The sequence below is a fragment of the Dipodomys spectabilis genome, unplaced genomic scaffold (genome assembly GCF_019054845.1).
Source record: "Dipodomys spectabilis isolate Male_0828 unplaced genomic scaffold, ASM1905484v1 ptg000145l, whole genome shotgun sequence".
NCBI classification, from domain to species: domain Eukaryota; kingdom Metazoa; phylum Chordata; class Mammalia; order Rodentia; family Heteromyidae; genus Dipodomys; species Dipodomys spectabilis.
In genome coordinates this window covers 14,645,358-14,667,288 of record NW_024870822.1, presented here as the reverse complement: position 1 = coordinate 14,667,288, position 21,931 = coordinate 14,645,358, and the positions used below count along the sequence as shown (strand labels likewise).

At 37.3% G+C, this 21,931-nt stretch overlaps 1 protein-coding gene across 1 annotated transcript in view; it reads left to right on the top strand.

Annotated features, from left to right (window-relative positions):
- Positions 1-21,931, top strand: part of Nell1 (neural EGFL like 1) — an 837,848-nt gene that overhangs the window by 197,458 nt on the left and 618,459 nt on the right. The window contains exons 6-9 of the mRNA XM_042691722.1: positions 6,574-6,646; positions 7,789-7,871; positions 13,656-13,790; positions 14,961-15,063. Of these exons, the coding sequence (XP_042547656.1) occupies positions 6,574-6,646; positions 7,789-7,871; positions 13,656-13,790; positions 14,961-15,063 (394 nt within the window). The remainder of the gene's footprint in view (positions 1-6,573; positions 6,647-7,788; positions 7,872-13,655; positions 13,791-14,960; positions 15,064-21,931) is intronic.

Sequence of the window (21,931 nt, the reverse complement as noted above, 5' to 3'; positions counted from 1 at the left end):
CTCTATTTAGATAGGAATCATAGACAGGCAAGGAGAAAGTCTTTTAGTGCTATGAGTCCTCTGTTGTTGAATATTTAATGTCTATGTCTATAGTCTGGACTGGACGACTACTCCATAGCTTCAAGTCCTGCGATCTAGGGGCTGATTCTTCCAGGCTTTAGAAGCCAGGAAAGTATGGCTCTAGGCACTCAGAATGGAGGAGGCTTATTGCTCTGGGGTTAAGTACCAGTTAGCAGCTATTGTAATTTTTGGTATCCTGAAGCTAGGAGCTGCTGCAGCTGAGGGCAGCAAGCAGTAAGAAGTGTCTTTTAGCCATCTTGTGTTATAGCTCTTGTACAGACCTATGGTGGTAAATGTGACAGTGGTCAAGCCTAGGGTATCTGAGTTGGCAGCCCTCTGGAAAAACTTCAGTGACTAGGGCCCTTGTTTCTTACCTTCAGTTCTTCCCAGTTTTTATTTTTTCCTCTGTTGTCTCTTTTCTCCATTGTTTCTGTCCAGCTACTTTTTTGGGGAGGAGGTAAGGGGGGCTGTCTCTGCTATCATCTGCTGCTGAAGCTCTACCATTCTCTGTGTTACCAGTTCAGGCAGCTCTACCAGTGATAAAGATCAAAAGTGAGCATGAATGTACAAACAAACAAACAAACAAAAATACTCACTGTAGCCTAATGTTGTAATACTGGGACTTGCATGCAAAACAAAGTTAGCCCAAGAGCCTGCTTATATACTCAAAAAAGAGGTGAAGTCAGAGAATTTGCACCAGTCATAGCACAACTTTTCATGCAAATGAGGACTGCAGTTCCTCCAATCACAGTAGTCCCTCATTCAAATTAGGAAAGCTATTTTCAGCAGTCACAGGCCTTCACATTTTCTGGGGTGGAAATGGTCATAAGGGTTATCTAGAGTTTGTGACAGCAAAGCACTGAGTGCAATATTTTTGAAACAGTTGTGGGCTGGAACAAGACCTCCAGGATGTAGAGTTGTGCTTTGACAGCAAGTAGCTGTGTTTACCATATCCAAGGCATCTGTGGAGTGCCCAAAGCAGCCAGTACTGACATGAGGGTACTCCGGATAGCTGCTTGGCTTATAGTCTTTCACTCAAGGCCTCCAGGGTTACAAGAGAGGGGTCTAATGGCAGTCAGATTATGCTGATCTCTAACAGCTTATTTATAGTGAAAAATAAACATCCAAAGGGGAACTTACAATAAAGGTTTATCATTAACCTTAATAGTAGGTTAATAGTGCTTAGCAGTGCTCTAACACATCCCAGGGAGAGGTAAGTCCCTCTAATTTGTATTAAAAGCTTATTTCCTCCTTAGAAACCTAGAGGCCAGACAGTGTTTCTGGCTCTACTTTAGAGAGGGGAGATGGCTAGGTAGGGGAACTATGTCAGTTTGTCATTATTGAAGTCATCAGGTGTTGGTTGTTGCAAAATCCTCCTTAAAATGAAGTAGTTGCTTCTCAGGTGAGAGGCAAGCATTCCATATTTATCTCATCGATGCTACTGCTGGGGTTCAAGAAACCACACCAGCTTTATCGCTCCAGAACTAAAAATGTTTGTATGTTTTCAGTTTAAAGTAATGTTATTCTCTGTCTTAAAATATTAATATGGTGCTTTAAAGGCAAAGTAAAATCAAGAGCTCCTCACTTGTCAAATCTAATTTCTGGGCCCTGGTGGAAACTTGCTTCTACTTAAAGAGCACTGGATGGGTTCAATTGCTTGGTGCCCGGGCACATGGCCTCTAACATTAGATAATTCCTGTGTGAGACACAGAGCAGAGGCTTCTTCACAACAACACGTTTTGAGAAAATAGCTGGCCAGTAGTGATAGGCTTATCTAAATCTCCCAATTGTCCAAGGTTTTCATGATCAAGATGGGAGACTAGCCACTCAATTTCCTTTTGATATATTCTAAGCTGATGATGCTGTTAAACTTTCAAAAATATAAAAAACATAATGAACATGAAAAATAATAGGTGAAGCACAGTGAGTTATGGGATGTTTCACAGATTGAGAGTTTTGACAGTTTTTGAAGAACTGAAGTCTGATGGAGAATTCCCATCCAAAGCCTTTCGTACAAGTGAAGATTGGTTCTCTGTGTCTCCGTGTCTGTGTTTCTCTGATGAATTAGGGTCTAACCTTTAGCTTACCTGGACCTTGTTGTCTCCTTTAATAGCTGAGCTGTGGATGAGAAGTGAAATTGATTACAATTTTTTAAATACCACAGCTGTTGGTTTTTTTTGTTTTATTTATTTATTTTTAACTTCAGCTGCTTCCCATAATTCTACAGATGGTATACATATGTTTATAGACACATAGAAAAAGCTAGATTGAATTCCTCCCATATTTAATTCTTATTCTTTTCTGTCATGCAGAAAGTCAAAGTCACAGAACTGGGAAATTGTATACAATTGTAGATTAATATTTCTGTGCATTATGGCGTTGGAAACAGCAAGGCAACTAACGATGTGCTAATGAGCTGACGGTTTTTATTGATCATAATGGAAGTTGACAAGTGTCTTTCTTAGCTTCATGCAAGCTGGAATATTTTATTAACTGTCTTCAGGGCAGAAAGAAATGATTGGATGTGCTTTGAAAACCCTCCTCCTGAGTTTCCCAAGTTTTACTTTTTGCTAGCCTGTTGCCAGAGCTTGGGGTCATTTCCACTTTATAAACAGAACACATCTTCATCCATATATTTACATGCCTGGCAGGAAATTCACCCATCCCTTTTCTCTTTCTCTTTCAAGGCAATTTGTTTCAGTGTTTTAGCATACGAAAAAAAAAATGGAACCATTTTCTTCAATGTAAACAGAGATCTGCAGGGAAATAAGAGCATTAAAAAGAATTAGCATTTGTTTGGTGGTAAAGTAGCTTTCATTTGTGTCTTATCAGAAAGCTCTTAGGAAGTCTTGCCTAATCTTGGCTATTCCAACCAGAACAAGGTTCTAATGGTGTAATGTTCTGATTTATTTTATTGCCTCCTCCTTTTTTTTTCTTCCCACAGGAAATGAAAAAAAATGTAGGAATAATGGAAATATGGGCATTAGTTCTTCAAACATTAATGTACAGCATAAAGTATAACCTCTCTGGAATAAATTTATTTTCCCACTGACTACAGGAGGCAGAAGTGGCAACAGGTGGGACAAAGAAAAGGGAAAAAAGGTTCATTTCCCCCTGTCTGTCCCTACTAACAGTAACAACTTTTTAATTTGGGCTCTGCCCTTTAGAAATTTATTGAAGTTTTTCAGACATGCTGGGGGTTAGAGAATGGATTAAGAAAATGGATTGTTTAGGAATTAATAGTATAAACAAGATTGCAGGGGAAATAAGCCTGTGGGGAAAAATGCTTCTGCTTTTCAGCACAGAACAATTTTAGCAAGCTATTTTAATAAACCGTTAGCAATGAATGTCACAGTATTTGAATACTGATAATTTGTTATACGTGTTTGATTAGTATCCATTTAAGGTGATTAAAATTAAACCTTATTTTGAAAACAGATTTTTTTTTTGTAGGAGTATCTTATTAGTGCATGTAACTAGAGCCCTATTAAGCTATGTGCTCTTACCCATGACATTTGTAGGATGCCAGCAATGTTTTTGGAGTTAGTAATTCCTAGTATATGGTTTAAGATTAGGGTTTTTTGTTTGTTTTTTAAGGAAACTTAAAGTATCAAAGTCTAACTTCTCATTGGTCAAATAGATACATGATTTGGCCCCAGACCTATACTCCTTGGAGATACCAAAATCATCTCAGAAGAACACCCAAACAGACTTTACTGTCCTTGTCCAACAATTTTTTTTTGGGGGGGGGTCCGGTCTGGGGTCTGAATTCTGGGCCTGGGCGCTGTCCCTCAGCTCTTCAGCTCAAGGCTAGTGCTCTACCACTTGAGCCACAGTGCCACTTCTGGCTTTTTTTCTTTTTGCTTATGTGGTGCTGAGGATTCAAACCCAGGGCCTCATGCATGCAAGGCAAGCACTCTACCACTGAGCCACCTTCCCAGCCCTTGTCCAACATTTTTTTGTCTATATTTTTTATTGTAAAAATACTGTACAGAGGGGTTACAGTTACATGAGTAAGGTACCTCCTCCTTTGTTTTTCCCTTGCCATCCCTTCCCTCTGCACCCACCTCCCCAGCTGCTCCCCTCCCCCCCCAGTTGTAAAGTTCGTTTTCAACATAGTGTCTTGTACATCTTGTACATCTTGTACATTGTTACAATGGCCAACCCATATCCTTATTAGAGCATTTTGTTATTTCCCTCCCTGCCCTCCCCCACAAATTAGAAAGATGTATATACAAGATTCAGGGCACCGGGATCAAATACAGTGAAAACAGGGGTTAGTACCATTAATGTATTTATAATGTACCATGTAATTTTTTTTGTCCAACATTTTTTGAAAATTCAAAATGATGATGAGAACTCTTATTTCAGTATGAATACAACCGATACTGAGAGCAAATAGAAAAATACAGGAAAAGTATGGAGAAGAAATTTGTAATTTATCCTGTGTCTAAAACTAGTAAGGTCACACAATGAGAACATTTCTTGTTTTGGACAATGTCATCCTTATTTCTCTTTCTCCCGTGTTCCTCCTATCTCTATGTGTATATTGAATATTCACGTAGTGTGTATTGAATAGCATGATTGTGTTTGTTCATCCTCCCCCCCTCCTTTTCTGCATATCTTTTACAATACTTTTTATGGGTTTTTTTTGATAAAGTAATTTGTGTCACACCCAATGTAACAGAATTTTGAGTGTTGTTTTTCCTTGGATGACAGAAATAAAAATGGTGTGGCATCTTCTGATGAATAGGAAATAGATGGGCCTAATCAGTTCTTGATACATGTGTTTCTAACACCTCTGTCTCACCTAGGTTAAACAGCTGTCTGAGTTTTTGGAAGTCTCTTGTTTTAACACTGAAATTTCCCATGTTCCAGGAAATCCCCATGTCTTGAATAAAACGAGGATGTAGTTGGGTTGCTAGAAATTAATCTATAATCAAATCTGATTTTTCCAATGTGATAGTCAGTTTTCAGTGATAGTCTGTTCTTTGGTGGAAATCTTTATCTTTGTTTAGATGTATGCATTTGTAAATATGCATCTATATCTCATTTTATATGCATATGTATTATGAAATGAAGAATTACCCAATGAAACCACAGAGCTCTAAAATTTGATAATATCAGCTCTTATTCCTATTTAATTGATCTGGAGCTTGAGTGTTGGAAGGATCTTTTAGCATTTTAAAAAATCTATTTACTACTTTTTCTCTGCCTCAGTTGAGGCAGAGAAAGTGATTGATTTATGGCCTATAGTTTACCCAGTAAGCTAGAGTGAGATCCAGAATTTGAGCCCATGTCACCTCACGTCTGATCATTCATTCATCTATTTTTCTAATTGCCAAATCTTGAAAGATATTCTAGGAGTTAATTTGCTTGGGAAAACTGAGCAGTCTTGTCCCAGAGAGAAGCTGATTCACGTAGATTGTGAATCCATTAATTGCTCCCTGGAAACCCCCTGCAAGACATTATGAAATAATATTGACGAGCCATGGCAGAGACTTCCTCCCCATGGAGAGGCTGTCTACCCTGGTAACCACAACACTGCCTCATCCTCAAAGAGGAAGAGGTTAATTAATGTATATAATTCTGCTGCAAAGGTTCTGGGGTACAGGTATTTTTATTAATATTTCCAATTCATATTTTAGCCTGAAATAATAAAAGGAGAAAACAGCATTTGCTGACTGCCTTCTGTTGTTTAGAAGAGGAGCACATAAATGTTAAATGTTACTCCCTCAGAAAGACTTGCAGCACTATCTTAAGCCGATATTTTATTTATACTTTAAGCTCAGTATTCTGAACCAGCTTCCACATCTTCCATCTGTTCGGTAATATCTTTTCTATCAAATCTTAAAAAAAAAAAATCTTTCTAAAAATAATAACAAACCTAAAAACAGAATCTTAAATTTAACCTCAAAAAATCCAAATGCTCAATCAGTATTTCCACTGAGGGATGCTGCCCCTGATAACTTTAAGTTCAGGGTGTTCTTCCAGATTGAATTCCAATACTAGAAGACCCAATTTTTACTCACAGATGTTGAGTCTTATGATATAGCAGCAAGGACTCAATGCTACTTACTTGGGAGTGAAGATAATATCTAATTTTATTTCCCTGACTAAATGAATCAATGCATAAACATTTTAGTCTGTTACCTTTCTTCCTCCTTTAAAAACATTTTATAAAATAAGCCATATTTAATGTGTCAGCATGATTAGAGCATTGAAGAAAATTGTTATGGTGGGAATGCCTTTTTGGTATGATAATTTAAGAACACTTCCTGCTGGATCCTTGGTGCTGTGATCTCATGGACATTAACCAGTGGTGGCTAATTGTGGCTTTGTCGGGATGAATGTACTTCTCAAGATTCTAGAGAGTGATTTGAAGTAGTGTATTGTGGATAAAGGGCACTTCTCATTTTGAATGCACTAGTTTTGCTAAAAAGTAATCTGACCTGCGTGGCCATTTGAACTGGTGATGTCATTTTCATTGTTACTTATCTTTTCTTTATCAAGGGGATCATCCAAGATGGGAAAATCATCTTTATGCCAAATGGATACATAACACAGTGCCCAAATCTAAATCGCAGTAAGTAGCAGCTTTAAGATCATTTGTGAATTTTAAGTATTATATAACTTGTTCAAATGACCATGGAAATACATGTAGAAAGATACACACAAACTACTTAGCATTGTTAATTTCTGAAATGGTGAAGATAGTGAACAAGTATGATCTATAATATGCATTGCTGTGCCTTTAAACATTTAAAAATGACTTGACTTTTTACTAAGTTAAAAAGAGAAGACATGTATTGGTTATAATAATGGGTTTGTATTACACACACACACATATAGATAGTCTTTAAGCTTGAAACTTGACTTGGATATGAGCTGACTTTTTCCTTTTATATAATAGTTTACATTTCTGAATTTATCGGGCAATAAAACATGGGTTTTTATTTAACAATATATCATTAATTTAGAAATGTCATATTGTTAAAAATAAAGCTACACTATGATCTAGCTATACTACTTTTGGACATTTAGCTGAAAGATTGTACCTACAACTCGTGCATTGCAAGTCTATTCATAATATTTGTAATAGTCAAGCTAGGTACCAGCTCAGATGTGTACATGATGTATACATGATCAAACTGACTACAAAGGATGGTATATACATCTGCGGATTATGTTGTAACTCTTTGGAGCAATTAACATAGCATTCAATAGAGTGAATACCAGAAAGATGAAATATGACTTGGCTGCTGGGGGCGGGGATTAAAACAAGGGGTCTGATGAATGAAAATAGAAATAGTAATTGTAGGTGAATATATAATACTCCATTTATATACATGAAAAATGAATAAGCTTGAAGGGGCCATTGAGGTTTAGATAAATGAGGGGCATGAAGAATGATAGAAGAGGTGACTCTGCCCAAGATGCATAGTACACATAAATTGACACCTCAAATTAAAACCCCTCTGAGGACAAAAAGGTAAAAGAAATCATACTGTTTTTCTTTTCAGTTAACAACACTCCCTCCCACATTCTTTTTTCCTTTTTCTTATTAAAAAAAAAAGGAGCAAAGCTAGCCTTGATCCTCTGTGATTTCACAGAGGATTTAGTAAAAAAGGTAAAACCTTTCTAGAGTCAAACAACTACTGTTTCAAAACTGTCTTTTTTATATTAGCACAAGATCAATATATATATTTTTATATTTTCTTTATTGAGCTTGCCCAACCTGCAGTGATTTCTTAAGCCTGGTGCAAGGAATAATGGATTTACAGGAGCTCTTGGCCAAGATGACTGCAAAAGTAGGTATCTAAATTTCACTTGTGGTGTTTCATTTCTTTCTCTGTCCTATCTGGAATTTAGAGTGATAGGTTGCAATGGAAACATTTTTAGCCTTGACAGCTGCAATATATTAGTACAAACATGTTTTATCTTACTGGAAATATGACCACCTATTTTAAGCATCACCATTCAGATTCTGATATTATTAGACCGCATTGAAATGTTTTTCTTGAAAAATGCTTTGAAGCAAGAGGTGCAGTATGTATCACTGGTAGATTTTCTATGAGTGGAAAAGGGATTTGCCCATTGGTTATTAAACTAATAGCATTGTGAGATGATAGATGATCAGAGTCACTGCTGCTTATAAAGCAAGGTGTTTTGGTGTAAGAATAATTGCTAATAATCAGGAAAGGCAAAATAGCTATTGTTAGGAACAGATGATAGTCATAGGAAGGTATTATATCAAATTTCTAATGTGTGATTTGCTTCAGAATTGGCTCTGAGCTAAATAGGGAAGGAAGCAAAATTGCCTTCCAAGACCTTCAGTTTTTATAACTAGGCATCTTTCCTCTTTCTGTCATTCACAAAACAAGCTCTGTGTGAGGACCTATGTTTTCTGTGTCCTGTAATGCACATAGAGGCAATGTTGAGCAAAAAATTTCCTTCTTTAGAACTACTTACATAGACAAACTAAACCAAAAATGTGAATAATTAGCACATGAATACCTATTTATAAAGTAGAGAGTCATAACGAAAAGCCTGAGTTTTGTGGAGAAAGGTAGTGGAAAATAAAACTAGAAAATGTGTCTAATGCTGTTGTTATGATACCAATCAGTCGTGGACATCAATTCCAGCCTAGGGCCAAGAAAGAATTAGGTTGAGCCTAAGAGACATTATACTCTGCAAAGGGAAGTATTTTAATAACAGTGGAAATGATACATTAATCCCATTCCACCTGCAGCTATGACTGCTCTCTGCCTGTAGCCATGACACAGGGAAAAAAAAAATTGGTGGGTAGATATGTGATTGGGAGGTTGGGCTGTATCTTGGGCCCATAGATTGTGCCACTAAAAACAACATTTCTGTTTCAAACTAGATTTTTTTTTTGGCCAAGCCCAAGTCTCTCCTTTTGTCTGTAAAAGAGAGATGGAATATTTTTACAAAGAGAAAGAATGAGACTGGGGCTCAAGACCTGAAGCATTAGCTTTTTACTTCAGAGTGTGGCGGAAGTGTGAAATGGAGGCAATTATTTGCCTTCCCCGCTTGTGGCACATAGAGGCTTTTATTTCGTATTGTCTGAAGCTGCTTGATCTCAATACTGTCAATTATATTTTAGCATGCTACCAAATTTTTGGAACAAGAAACATGCCACTTAGTCTTAGGTGATGGCGGTTCTCCATGCTCAGCTTTGACAATGCCCTTTCCTTTCTCATTCTTTCCCATTGCAGGGAATCTCATTTTCCTTTCTTACTTTTTTTGTTTTTGGGTAGATATTGTCTAGGAGCCACAATGATCTTTACCCTCAAAACACCATTATATAAAATGAGCATTTGTGAGGCAGAAAAAACTTAATTGTGGGAAATTGCTAGCAGAAAATGTTTAAATTTACCTTAAATGCCCCTTCTCCCACCACTTTGGCAGATTTATAGGTCTGTTCCTTCCAAACAGGTAGAATTCTAATTCTACAACTGGATACTTATTTTTTATTGCATAATTTTGAATATATAATAATCTGGCACAGGTAATATTTTCTATAAATTGCCAACTAATAGATTTTGAGCTTTGTAAGCCAAGAGGCAAAATTGAGGATATTATGAATATAGTTCTTTTTACCTAAATATAATAATCATTTATGATAATTTAACATATAACCATTGGAAACTATAAGAGCCATTTTTTAGCTGTACAAAAATAAGTGGAACAGATGTGGTCTGTTGGGCCTTCGTTTTTCACCATTGATCTAGAAGAAGGTAGAAAGGCAGGCACACTAGGTAATATTTGCTGAGCATTTTCTATACATTCCTTCCAAAGCTTAAGATTTTTTAAATAGTCATTATTATTTTATGCTCACAATAATTCTGTGAGCTGTTTAATAGTGTACTTTATAGATGAGAAGAATGCCATCCAGAACAGTTAGATCACTTTTTTTTAAGGTAGTGGATAGCAGAGTTGGGACCTGAGTATAGGTGTCTTATCCTGCATGTCGAATCATGATTGAGAAAGTGTGCAGTGGAGAGAAGGCGATTGGAAAGAGAAATGAAAAAGAAATATGATGGTGGAATGACTGACAGAGAGAAAAAGGTGGCTGATGCCAGCAGGATAAAAAGAAGAAAGGAAAGGGAGGATGTATGTTTGATCTCTTCCTCGAACAGAGGTAAAGTAAGGAAAGGGAGGATGTATGTTTGATCTCTTCCTCAAACAGAGGTAAAGTTTTCACTTGGTTATCTGTTGGGAGTGAATGTGAATCAAGCTTGTAGAAACTTGGCATCCTCCTGGAGAGCAAGCCTCGTGCACAATCTGGACAGCAATTGTTAGCCAAAGGCAGATAAAACCAGTCATAAATAAATCCCAGGGGTCTACTTAGGCTGACTCATTGTTCTTTTTCTCCTTTTAGAGCTGACAGTGTTGGGAAATGACTGTGCCTTTTCTGGAGACAGAATAGATCATAGAAGCAGCTTATACTCACTTACATTCAGTGTCAGAGACTAGGGTAGATAAGATACCCCTGGAGAAATCCTGACAATTTGACAAAACGAGACATCTTCAAGCAGAGAAGGTGCATGAAGGTTACCCACAGTATGAAATTCTGCTTTTTGTTGTTACTCTCTTGAACCCTTAAAGATCTACAAGATTCTACAACGCTATGGCTTACTCTAAAGTTCTCCTAGGTGGTTTTATCATTGTGGGAGTCACATACCTTCTAGTCAGGTGTCTTGCTATAGGCTCAGGAGATAGTGTCTTGTTCTCCAGCTCCACCAGTGCTATGATCTCCTCCTCTCTGCAGTATCAGGAAGAAGAGACACTAGAGTTTAGTAATTTCTCAGTTAATTTTGCTTATATCTGTGACAAATCTATGGAGTCAGATCAAGCAAAACTTGGAATGGCATTTCAGTTACTATCATTTTGAGACCTTCATTGTTTTGAACTCAGTTATGGTTTTCTAATTACATTGAAAAGATTTAAAAATAGGAATTTCATTTTCCCCCTCTTCCATATTGCAAACACCAAATAGTACTGGAAAGGCCAAAAGCGATCTACCCTGTGGCTAATGTAGTCAGATCTATTCATTACCCTGTCTCTGTGCAAAGGGCCTTCCTGTCTATCTTTCCATGTATAGCGCTGAAAATAAATGATAGAGCCAGTGGTCACTTAGGTAAATGCACAAACAAAGATGGAACAGAATAGAGCTGTAGGTTTGATATCATATCTATTTTAGATTTTCAGGCATTCTGAGAGAAAGCAAGTAGTACAGAAATAGCTTTTGAAAATGAACTTGTATAAATTCACCATGCTAATACCAATGGCATAAAATGCAATTCATTTTTTGATTCAGAGTTGTTTTTCTCCTTTATTATTATTATTATAGACTTTATCAGGGGTGAAAAGAAAGCAAGATTACATATTAAATGGCTTTGAAAAGTTAGTGGGATTTTTTTGCCTTAAGATCCCTTTGCCTTTGTATCTGTTTGATTCATTATTATTATTATTACAATAGAGATTAGGGATTTTCAGGGTTGTCAGCAAAGGCTAAACATATATTTTAAAAAACCAAATATCTGAAGGAAAACAAAATCTAGTACATTAAAACCACATTTTCCTCAGGAATGGAATCTTATAGATGAATACAGCTCAGATTTATTGGATCAGTACTGGTAATTGCTAGTATTAACCTTAACCAAGATCCTAGAAATTTATGGAACTTAAACAGATACTGAATTGCCTTTTGGATTATATAGTCTTTAAGAGGCTTCCATCTAGAGTTGCCAAAAGTTTTCAGAGCAATGAAGAATCTGACAAGCAGAGACTACTTTATGAGCTACGTTTTGAAGGTATTTGGATCCAGTTCAACTATTTTTTCTTCAATCGTAGGTCATATGTTAATCACAGCCCTATGTAGGAACTACTGGGACTAACAGAAATGCAATAATGATAATACTAATGAGTTCTTAAGTCCTTTTTATTATCTCTTATCTCTTATATCCATCTATCTATCTATCTATCTATCTATCTATCTATCTATCTATCTATCTATCTATCTATCTATCTATCTATCTATCTAGTTTACCTACTTAACCTCAAAAAATTCTTAGAAGTAGATTTTATCTGTGTTTCTTAAAGATTTCCCAAAGATCTTAACTATCATAGACTCTAGAAACTCCATGATTAGGCTGGAGTTTTAAGTTAAAAAAAAGATTTTGTTTTTGAATGATCATATTTATTAAAAGAAGTCCTAGGTAGCTGATTTTTCATGCAGAGTCACCTTAGTACCATGTTGTTTGTGGTTTATCTAGGATCCTATTTGTTATTTTCTCTGCCCTTTGCCGTTTCTCACCAAGGGTGAACAGCCATCAAGTTTCCTGAGAAATCCCACAAGTCTGGAGAAAGAGGATGTGATAAATGGCAGAACCATAGGGGAGAAATATATATGAAATCCATTTCCAGAGAGCATCTCTCTTATGAAGGACTAAGAGAAATATGTGTAGAATGAGACCACAGAAAGAATCTGGGAATGATTGTTCAGGCTTAACTTCTACTCCTTAAAGAAGTTTGTTGGACCAACGACTGAAATGATGTGCATGGAGAAAACACTCAACTCAAGGAGGCATAGTGTGATTGGGAAGGAAAAAATTAGGAAATGATGAGTATGAACTTTTTTTTTCAGTAATGACAGTCTTTATGTAAGGGGAAGGATAAAAGGGTAATAATTGCTGTTTGACTAAATTACTCTTTAGTGTGGATATGACAATAGTCATCTCAGACCAAAGTGATATATTCAGGGGTAGATTTTTCTTTGTGTGTGTGTAGTGCCAGGAATCAAACCTAAGCCTCAGACGTGCTAGGCAGACACCCAACCAGTGAAGCTTTTTGGAATAGAGTGGATGATGTAGAGTCAGAAGAGAGGAATGAAGAATGGCTAGGACAGAGAAGGCTGGAACCATACTCGGAGGAGTTGTTAAGGAAAATCTCATGGTGCAAGAAAGCTCAGATGTTCGCAGATTAGACAGAGAGATTTCACAGCTCTAGTCCAGAATGTTGTTTCAAATATCCAGGGCTGTAAAGAACTTTCTTTGGAAGATGATATGTGTTCCTTCCACCTCTGGAGAGGTACAGGCACCTCCGGAATTTCTCATCAGAGACAAAGCAGTGAGGTCCTGGCTTGTATACCATAACACTCCAGTTAATATGGAAGGAACATGGAGAGGATAGTAGGGAATAAATGTAAACATTTCTAAATGGCCATGTGGCTCTGGAGGTACAGTTTAATGTCTCATTTGGTGTTCATTAGACCATAGGAGCCAGTATGTCTTTCAAGTAATTTCACCTTGTGTTAAACACAACAAACCCAAAACAAAATGAAACAAAGCAACAGCTCTTGCTAAGAACCAGTGAGCTATCCTGAGCATCTTTTTCTCTGTCTCTCTGTTTCTCTCTGTTTCTCTGTTTCTCTCTCTCTCTCTCTTTCTCTGTCTTTCTCTTTCTCTCTGCTGGGATCTATTCTTTTTCTTGTGCAATATCTTAGTTGGGACAATGCACTTGAATGACACAAATCACACTCCATTGCTCTCTCTGTCTCTCTTTATCAGCTAAATTATGCAGAGACAAGACTTAGTCAATTGGAAAACTGTCATTGTGAGAAGACCTGTCAAGTGAGTGGACTGCTGTATCGTGACCAAGACTCTTGGGTTGATGGTGACCAGTGCAGGAACTGCACATGCAAGGTAAGCCCAATTATAAATAGAACACTGAGCCATTTTAAGGAGATAAGCTCATTACTTACCATATAATTGGACTCCTTAATGCATAATATTGACTCCTTTGGACCCACCACCTCTTTAGTAGTCTGAGTAGTTGTGAGTCAGTGCTGGAGAATTGTTATTTCTTATCTAAAAACTCAGACATTAAAATCTCCTCCCTCTTGACTTACTCTCATTTGAATTATTTGTATTATTACTATTATGATTTTGTGTCAGTACTGAGGCCTGACCTAACTCAAGTTCTGGGCTCCGTTGCATAGCTGTTTCAGTCCAGGCTGGTGCTCTACCACTTGAGCCACAGTTCTATTTCTAACTTTGTGATGGTTAATTGGAGATAAGAGTCTCATGGCCTTTCCTACTGGAGTGGCTTTGAACCTTGATAGTCAGGTTTCAATTCTGAGTAAGTAGGATTACAGGTGTGAGTCATCAGTGCCTGGTTTTGGCCTGATATTATTAATAAACTTGTTGAAAATTTCAGAGTGTAAGTTTAGAGAAGGGAAAAGAGTCCGCGGATTCCCATGCAGCCTAATGGCTAGCTAGATAAGCAGATAGCTAGAATGAGTACGAAAAAGGTGTAATTAGTCTCTGCATGTTTGTGTTGAATTTTGGAAGGTATCTATCATCAGAATTGCAGGACATTTTCCCCATTCTCTGCTTTTCAGGATATCCATCATTTGTAGACTCATTTCAGAGAATTACAAGGGCCCCATACAGAAATTAGTATGTAAACCCTGTTCTGCTGAAATGACTCGATAAATATCTGAAGACTGCCATTGTTTGTCCACAGAAATACAAAATGGATTGCTAGAGCCTCAAAAATGATTGACAGGGTCTGCAAACGGTGTTATTTATGTTCTTGTAAAAATAGGCTTTTTGTTTGCGGCCTAATCTACTTAGTCCACATGGGCAGGTGGGATGAAGCCAGTGATGTATATCAGAAAAGTAATTGAGGTGATGTGGGTTCATTCGAGCTGAAGAAAATACTTGATTTGTGGTGATGGAGTGGACTGGGAATTCCTCACACTGCTTCTGTTTCCCTGATGAGGTTTGGGGGGATGAGATGTGAACTTTCCTTACAGCAGAAACATTCAAAGAACACTCCTGAGTTTCCTTCTCCTGTCTTCCCTTGCTCAGAGTGGTTCCGTGGAATGCCGAAGAATGTCTTGTCCTCCTCTCAATTGCTCCTCAGACTCTCTTCCTGTGCACATTGCTGGCCAGTGTTGTAAGGTCTGCCGACGTAAGTACTGACTCAGGGTCCAAGTGGTCCTCGGTGCTTTGGGTTAAGTTATATTTTCCTCTATTCTTCAAGACCTTGTTGATGGGTACTGATGAAGCAAAGCACTGGCAGTTGATGTCATATTAAATTGATTAAATATGATTAAAGACTCCCAAGATTTTAATTGCCTTTGCTGTGGCAGATAATGTTACTTGACATTATTTTCCCCTTCAGAAAATTCCCTCTTATTAACTCTAGTTACTGTTCTCACATGCTCAATGGAGACCACTTGTTTTTATAAGGATTAGATCTAGGGTCAAACAACTGGGTGGGCTTAATCTGTAAACTCATAATGCCAAAGTTCCCTGGGCTTGAGTCTTCTAATTCCGATGACTGAGTTAAGAGCCAAATTCTGTGTTTCATTCTGGAGGTTTGGGCCAGATTCTCTTGTCATTAAAGGGCCTTTGTTAGGGATTTCAGAATGAAATTCAGTTAGAGAACCAAAGCGGCATTGGCTTGTGCATGTAATACAATGACTTAACAATCCCCTTCACATCTGTTTCAATTGCTTCAAATGAAAAAGTTGAACACTCAGGAGAGGGTAAGAGTTAAACATATCATTTGAAATACTTGTTATGCACCTTATACAGTGCCGGGTGCATAATTTTACGTTATTATTCTACCTTACAGGAAGTTTAGACTTAAGGAAGTTAAATTACCAATCTCACAAAGCTGGTGAGACATCAAACTATTTTTTTTTTCTGGCAATACTGTTTAAACTTACAGCTTTGCACTTGCTAGGCTGGTGCTATACCACTTGAACTGCATTTCCAGCCCTAGATTTTGTTAGTTTTATTTGTGTGTGTGTGTGTGTGTGTGTGTGTGTGTGTGTGTGTGCACCTATGTGTGTGCATGCTCATGCATGTGCATGTGTGCTGATCCCTGGGCTTGAAATCTGGGCCTGGGGACTCTCTTTGAGTTCCTTTTGCTCAAGACTAACACTCTATCATTTGCACCACAGCTCTACTCCCGATTTTCTCCACAGCTCCACTCTCATCAATTTTGGTGTCCGGGCCGGCTTCAAACTGTGATCCTCAGATCTTAGTCTCCCGAGTAGCTAGGATTACAGGCATGAGCTACTGGTGCCCAGATTTTAGTTATTTTTAGATATATCTCAAAACCTTTTCTTTCAAGACTGGCCTCAGTCTTAACCTCCCTTGTAGCTGGGTTATTCGACTTGAACCACCAGCACCTGGGCAAACTACATTTACTGACTAGTTTTTTCATTAAGTCACGTAGTCTCCCATAGGAAAGGAGAGGTTACAGGGCATGTGGCAAAAGTAGTAGAGTGTTTGATTGGAAAGGGGAGGCACTGAGTTCAAACCCCAGTACTGCAGAAAGCAAGCAAGTGAAAGAAAGGCAGGCAGGAAGGAAGGAAGGAAGGAAGGAAGGAAGGAAGGAAGGAAGGGAGAGAAAGAAAGAAAACAGAGAAAGAAACAAAGAAAAAAGAGAAAGAAAGGAAGGAAAGAAAAAGAGAAAGGAAGAAAGAAGAGGTCTGATGGTTGGAATTGTGGTATCCTGTGGGTAATTTTCAAGATCATTAGTTTTCAAACTGAAACCACATACCAATACCAGTACATTTTGAAGCACAGGGGTTGTTTGTTTGTTGGTTTGTTTTAGAATTGGATGTTGCCTAACATGTCAATGGAAGGAAACAGATGACTGGCCACACCATCGCAGATATTTATTGAACTGTTTTGGAAGGAACATGATAATACTTGTCTTCCTGCTGTCATCACAGCACACTCATTGCTTTGGAGGTGCATTTGGAGTTAATGTGATGAGAGGAACTTCCTCATTTCTGCTCCAGAAGCTTTAACAAGTCATATCTGGCAATACAGATAGCTCAGAGGTCCAGATGTTGAATTCTGATTTAGTGTTTGATGAAAAGATAGCTATCAGTAACACATTTTATTCTTTCCAATTTTGGTATTAGATATATCTACCAGTAGATGAAGAATTTAAAAAATGATGAGAGATTTGTTAACACTATGGAATTATTTTAGTTCATCATTTTGTTACCTGTGCAGATCTGTAAATATTTAGAAATATTTGCTTAAACTTAGAAGGATTAAGTCCTTCAGGTGTTGCATATTTTAATCCTTTAATTTTTTGCTTTAGAATGTTTTAAAACCACCAGCATGTTGTTCTCAATTGGCATGCTGTACTGATGATGGTGTGCTTGTTTTGCTTTGAAAACAAATGATCTTGATAATTACCTATAGGATGCCAATTTTTCATCAGATCATTCTTTCCCTCCTTTTTCTTCTTCCTGTCTTCCTTTTTCTTTATTTACCCCCTTCCTTCCTTCCCTCCTTTTTCTCTTTCCCTCTTTTCCTTCCTTCCTTCCTTCCTTCCTTCCTTCCTTCCTTCCTTCCTTCCTTCCTTCCTTCCTTCCTTCCTTCCTTCCTTCCTTCCTTCCATAGTGCAGTTTGAATTTGAAGCCTCATATTATTAAAACACTATGTTTATGGCATAAACATTAACAAATCCAGATGATTAAGTAATGATAGAAAATTTACAAGTATCATCACTTTAATAGAAACAGTTAACTTTGAAATTTCAGAGGATTTCATTTTCATGATCTATATTGTGTGCATTGGTATACAGTTGAGGTCATACTGTGCAGTTTTATATCTTACCTGATTGATTTATCATTATCATTTAAATGTTTCCATGCCCTTGAATATATTTTGTATACATTTAATTTTAATTGGTCTCATAGTTTCCTGTTGCATAATTTGTTTAACTGTTCCCTAACTATTATGTGTCTAGGTTGTTTTCCATATTTTACTACTATAAATTCATCTTCAGTAATAAGTTTACTATAGAAAGTGTATTTTATCAATAAGTTTTTTTTATTGTGAAAATACTGTACAGAGGGGTTACAATCACACGAGCAAGGTAATGCGTACATTTCTTACCAAGCATTGCTGCCTCGACCTTTGTTTCCCCTTACCATCCCTTCCCTCCCATCCCTGCCCCCATTCTGTATTTTCTCAAAGTAAAATTGTCCAAAGTAGAATACCTGGGCCAAAGCTTGACAGTTTTAGTGACCTTGATACAAATCACTACGTTATTTTCCCATGTTACTGTTTGTCCCATGTGACTGTCATGGAACAGTCATTTTCTTTTTTTGGGGGGGTGGTCCAGTTGTGGGGTCTGAACTCTGGACCTGGGCGTTGTCCCTCAGCTCTTCAGCTCAAGGCTAGTGCTCTACCACTTGAGCCATAGCGCCACTTCCGGCTTTTTTCTTTTTGTTTATGTGGTGCTGAGGAATCGATCCCAGGGCCTCAGGCATGCAAGGCAAGCACTTTACCACTGAGCCACCTTCCCAGCCAGTCATTTTTTCTTTATTCTATATTATTTGAGAATTCTAAATCCTCAAAAGTATTTTAGAAAGTTGTCTAGTTTTACCACCAGTAAAGTAATATACATGTTAACTAAAACATTAGCATTGCTTTTATGTCTTTATTTGTATAGAATTCATATCAATTTAATTAGGTGTCACTAATTTTCTCAGCAAAAAATTAATAGTTTAATGTATTTTGAGTTTGATAAAGTGGGACTACATATAAATTATTAAGATCACTACTTGTCCAGACGCTAGGGGCTCATGCCTTAATCCTAACTACTCAGGAAGCTGAGATCTGAGGATTGCAGGGCGCAGGAAAATCCTTGAGACTCTTTTTTTTTAAAAAAAAATTTATTGTAAAGGCACTGTACAGAGGGGTTACAGTTTTCCCCCTACTATACCTTTTCTCCCCACCTCCCCAACTCCTCCCTCCCTGCTACAAAGTTGTAAAGTTCGTTTTCAATTTTCTCACCAGCTTTTCTTGCAGAGTCTTGGGATCAAAGTAGGGCTTTGCACATACGAGCAAGTGCTTTCCCACTGAGCCCTTTAATTCATCAGAAGTCTTACTTGTTGTTCATATTTAATAGAAATAATGTTTAGTAGAAATGTAAATTCAGCAGCTTCTGAGTTTGGGTGCCTGGAACAGTGGTGGAAGAGCCCTTCTTGCTATAGAAGCTCACTTTTGAATGACAGATAAGGTTTGGAATGTCCAACTTTTTTATATTTTTTATTGTAAAAGTACTGTACAGAGAGCTTACAGTTACATGAGTAAGGTAATGAGTACATTTCCTATCCAACATTGTTACCTCCTCCTTTGTTTTAGGGGAAAAACAAAGCACAATGTCCAATTTTAAGTGCAATACCAATAGACATCTGTAGGGGGCTGGCTAGAGTAGGGAGGAATGTTGGGAGCGGGAGGTGGAGGACACAGGTAGATGCTCCTGAGGAAGTGGAACTAAGTGAAGAGTTTCTAGCCTTCTACTAGATGGCTACAGTGGGTTGCTCTGTAGGAAAAAAAGGAGAATGGGGGTTGACAGAGATGAGATTTTAACATGAGTCAGTAGAATTCCTAGAAAATTTCAAATAGCTTACATCACAAAAAACAATGATGGACATCGCCCCATTTGTTAGGAAATGGAAAGGCTTGGAAAAAATTATATTAAGTGAAGTAAGCCAGGCCCAAAGAAACATAGGTCCCATGGGTTCCTTTATTTACAATAACTAGTCTATGTCTAGGACAAGCAGAAAAGGTCAGAAGCTATGTATGCATAACCATATAAGATGATGTTAAGTGAAATGAGCCCATAGATAGGAACACAGTGTTTCTTTTGTGTGTTCTTCCCCAATAGTATAACCCCCGTTTTCACTGTATTTGATTCCAATTCCCTGTATCTTGTATATACATTTTTTTTAATTTGGGGAGGAATGGGAAATAACAAAATGCTGAAATAAGCATATAGGTTGACCCATTGTAACAATGAGATGTACAAGACACTATGTTAAAAACAAACTTTACAACTTTGGGGTGGGGAGGAGTTAGGGAGGTGGGGAGGGAAGGGATGGTAGGAGAAAAACTAAAGGAGGAGGTAACAATGCTGGATAGGAAATGTCCTCATTACCTTACTCATGTAACTGTAACCCCTCTGTACAGTATTTTTACCAAAAAAAGAATATAAATATATATATATCAAAGGAGAAGAATCTATGGAGTCTGCTAGGGACAGGTCAATAATAAAAGCCATCATATGTACTAGAGTAATGAAGCAATGGAACCTCACGCTCAGTGGGGATTTCAGACTTCTACAGTGCCTTCATCTCCATCCATCTCATCCCCTGTAAATTAAAAAAAACAAACAAACTATGATGGAGAATTTACTTGAGTTGTTCCTATCAAAGGTAATAAATATGTAGGCATCACAATATTGATTAGCTCAATTCAGTCATTTCAACATGTACGTATTTCAAAGCATCATGTTGTACACCATTGACATAAACAATTTTGTCAATAATAATAATAAAATATAAAAGGAAAATTATAAAGAAGAAAAATATAGTTTGTCTTATGTGAATAGCATAGAGTTGCTTTTAACCAAGTTTGGTAATCTGGATTGCCATATACATAATATTTATTAATATAGATAATATATTAATGTGTATATATTAATAAATATATAATATATTTAATTTTTGCTTTTCATGGAGATAGGATCTTATTACATAGCCTATGCTGGCTTTGAATTTTTTATACTCCTTCCTCAACCTCTGTATTGTTTTATTTCTCATTGAACCCATCCACATGTGATATTATGGATATACGTAGGATGACTATTTTTTGGCTTACCACTCCCATGGTTCAGTTTATTATTTTGGTCTTTTCTATATCTCTAGAGAGCCATCTCTAGTCAGTATTTTATACATCAACCAAAGCTATTCCACACCCCTTTGTACAACTATTTCAAGATAATAAGAGTAAGATAATATAATGTGCAAAATAAAATATTCCTAAATTTTCTTAGGTTTAAGTGAGGCCATATTGTAGGGACACTAATCAAAAGTATTATTCTGACTCAGGCAAGTGAAGCCACTCTATAAAAGTGAATTGCTTTGTCTGCTGACTTCTTAGGTGTTCATGCATTTGGCACAGCCTCAGGAGATTCAGCTCTTCAGACAAGAGCATCCTATTGGAAAAAAGAAAAAGAAAAAATTTTATCTAGGCATTCTTGGCAGTCCAGGATGTGGAACAGGAGTTTTCATTTCCCAAATGTTTTTACAGGTATTTTCTGTGTTAGTTAGCTTTTCAGATACCTGAGAGAAACAGTTTAAATGAGGAAGGATGTATTTTCTCTTACAGTTTCAGAGGTTTCTGTCTAATTTATAGGAACAAAAAACCACTTCCTGGACTGCCATACATGTGTAGATAAAGTTCTTCCTTGAAGATGCCATAACCCTTTTTTAAACCTTGCTTTCAGCCTGTAATCCTACCTATTCAGTATGTTGAAATCTGGAGGATGATAGTTCCAGGCCAGTCCTGGCAGAAATATCCAGTTAGATACCTAGCCATAAAAGAAATGCAAATCAAAACAACATTGAGATATCACCTCACTCCAGTTAGAACAGCAAAAATCAAGAACTCTAACAACAACAGATGCTGGAGGGGATGTGGACAGAAAGGAACCTTACTTCATTGTTGGTGGGAATGTAAACTTGTTCAACCACTTTGGAAAGCAGTATGGAGGTTCCTCAAAAGACTCCATATAGAGCTCCCCAATGACCCAGCAATCCCACTTTTGGGCATTTACCCAAATGACCACAAACAAGGCCACACTAAAGCTACCAGCACAACTATGTTTATTGCAGCATTATTTACCATAGCTAAGATATGGAACCAACCCAGATGCCCCTCAGTAGATGAATGGATCAAGAAGATGTGGTATATATACACAATGGAATTCTATGCCTCCATCAGAAAGAATG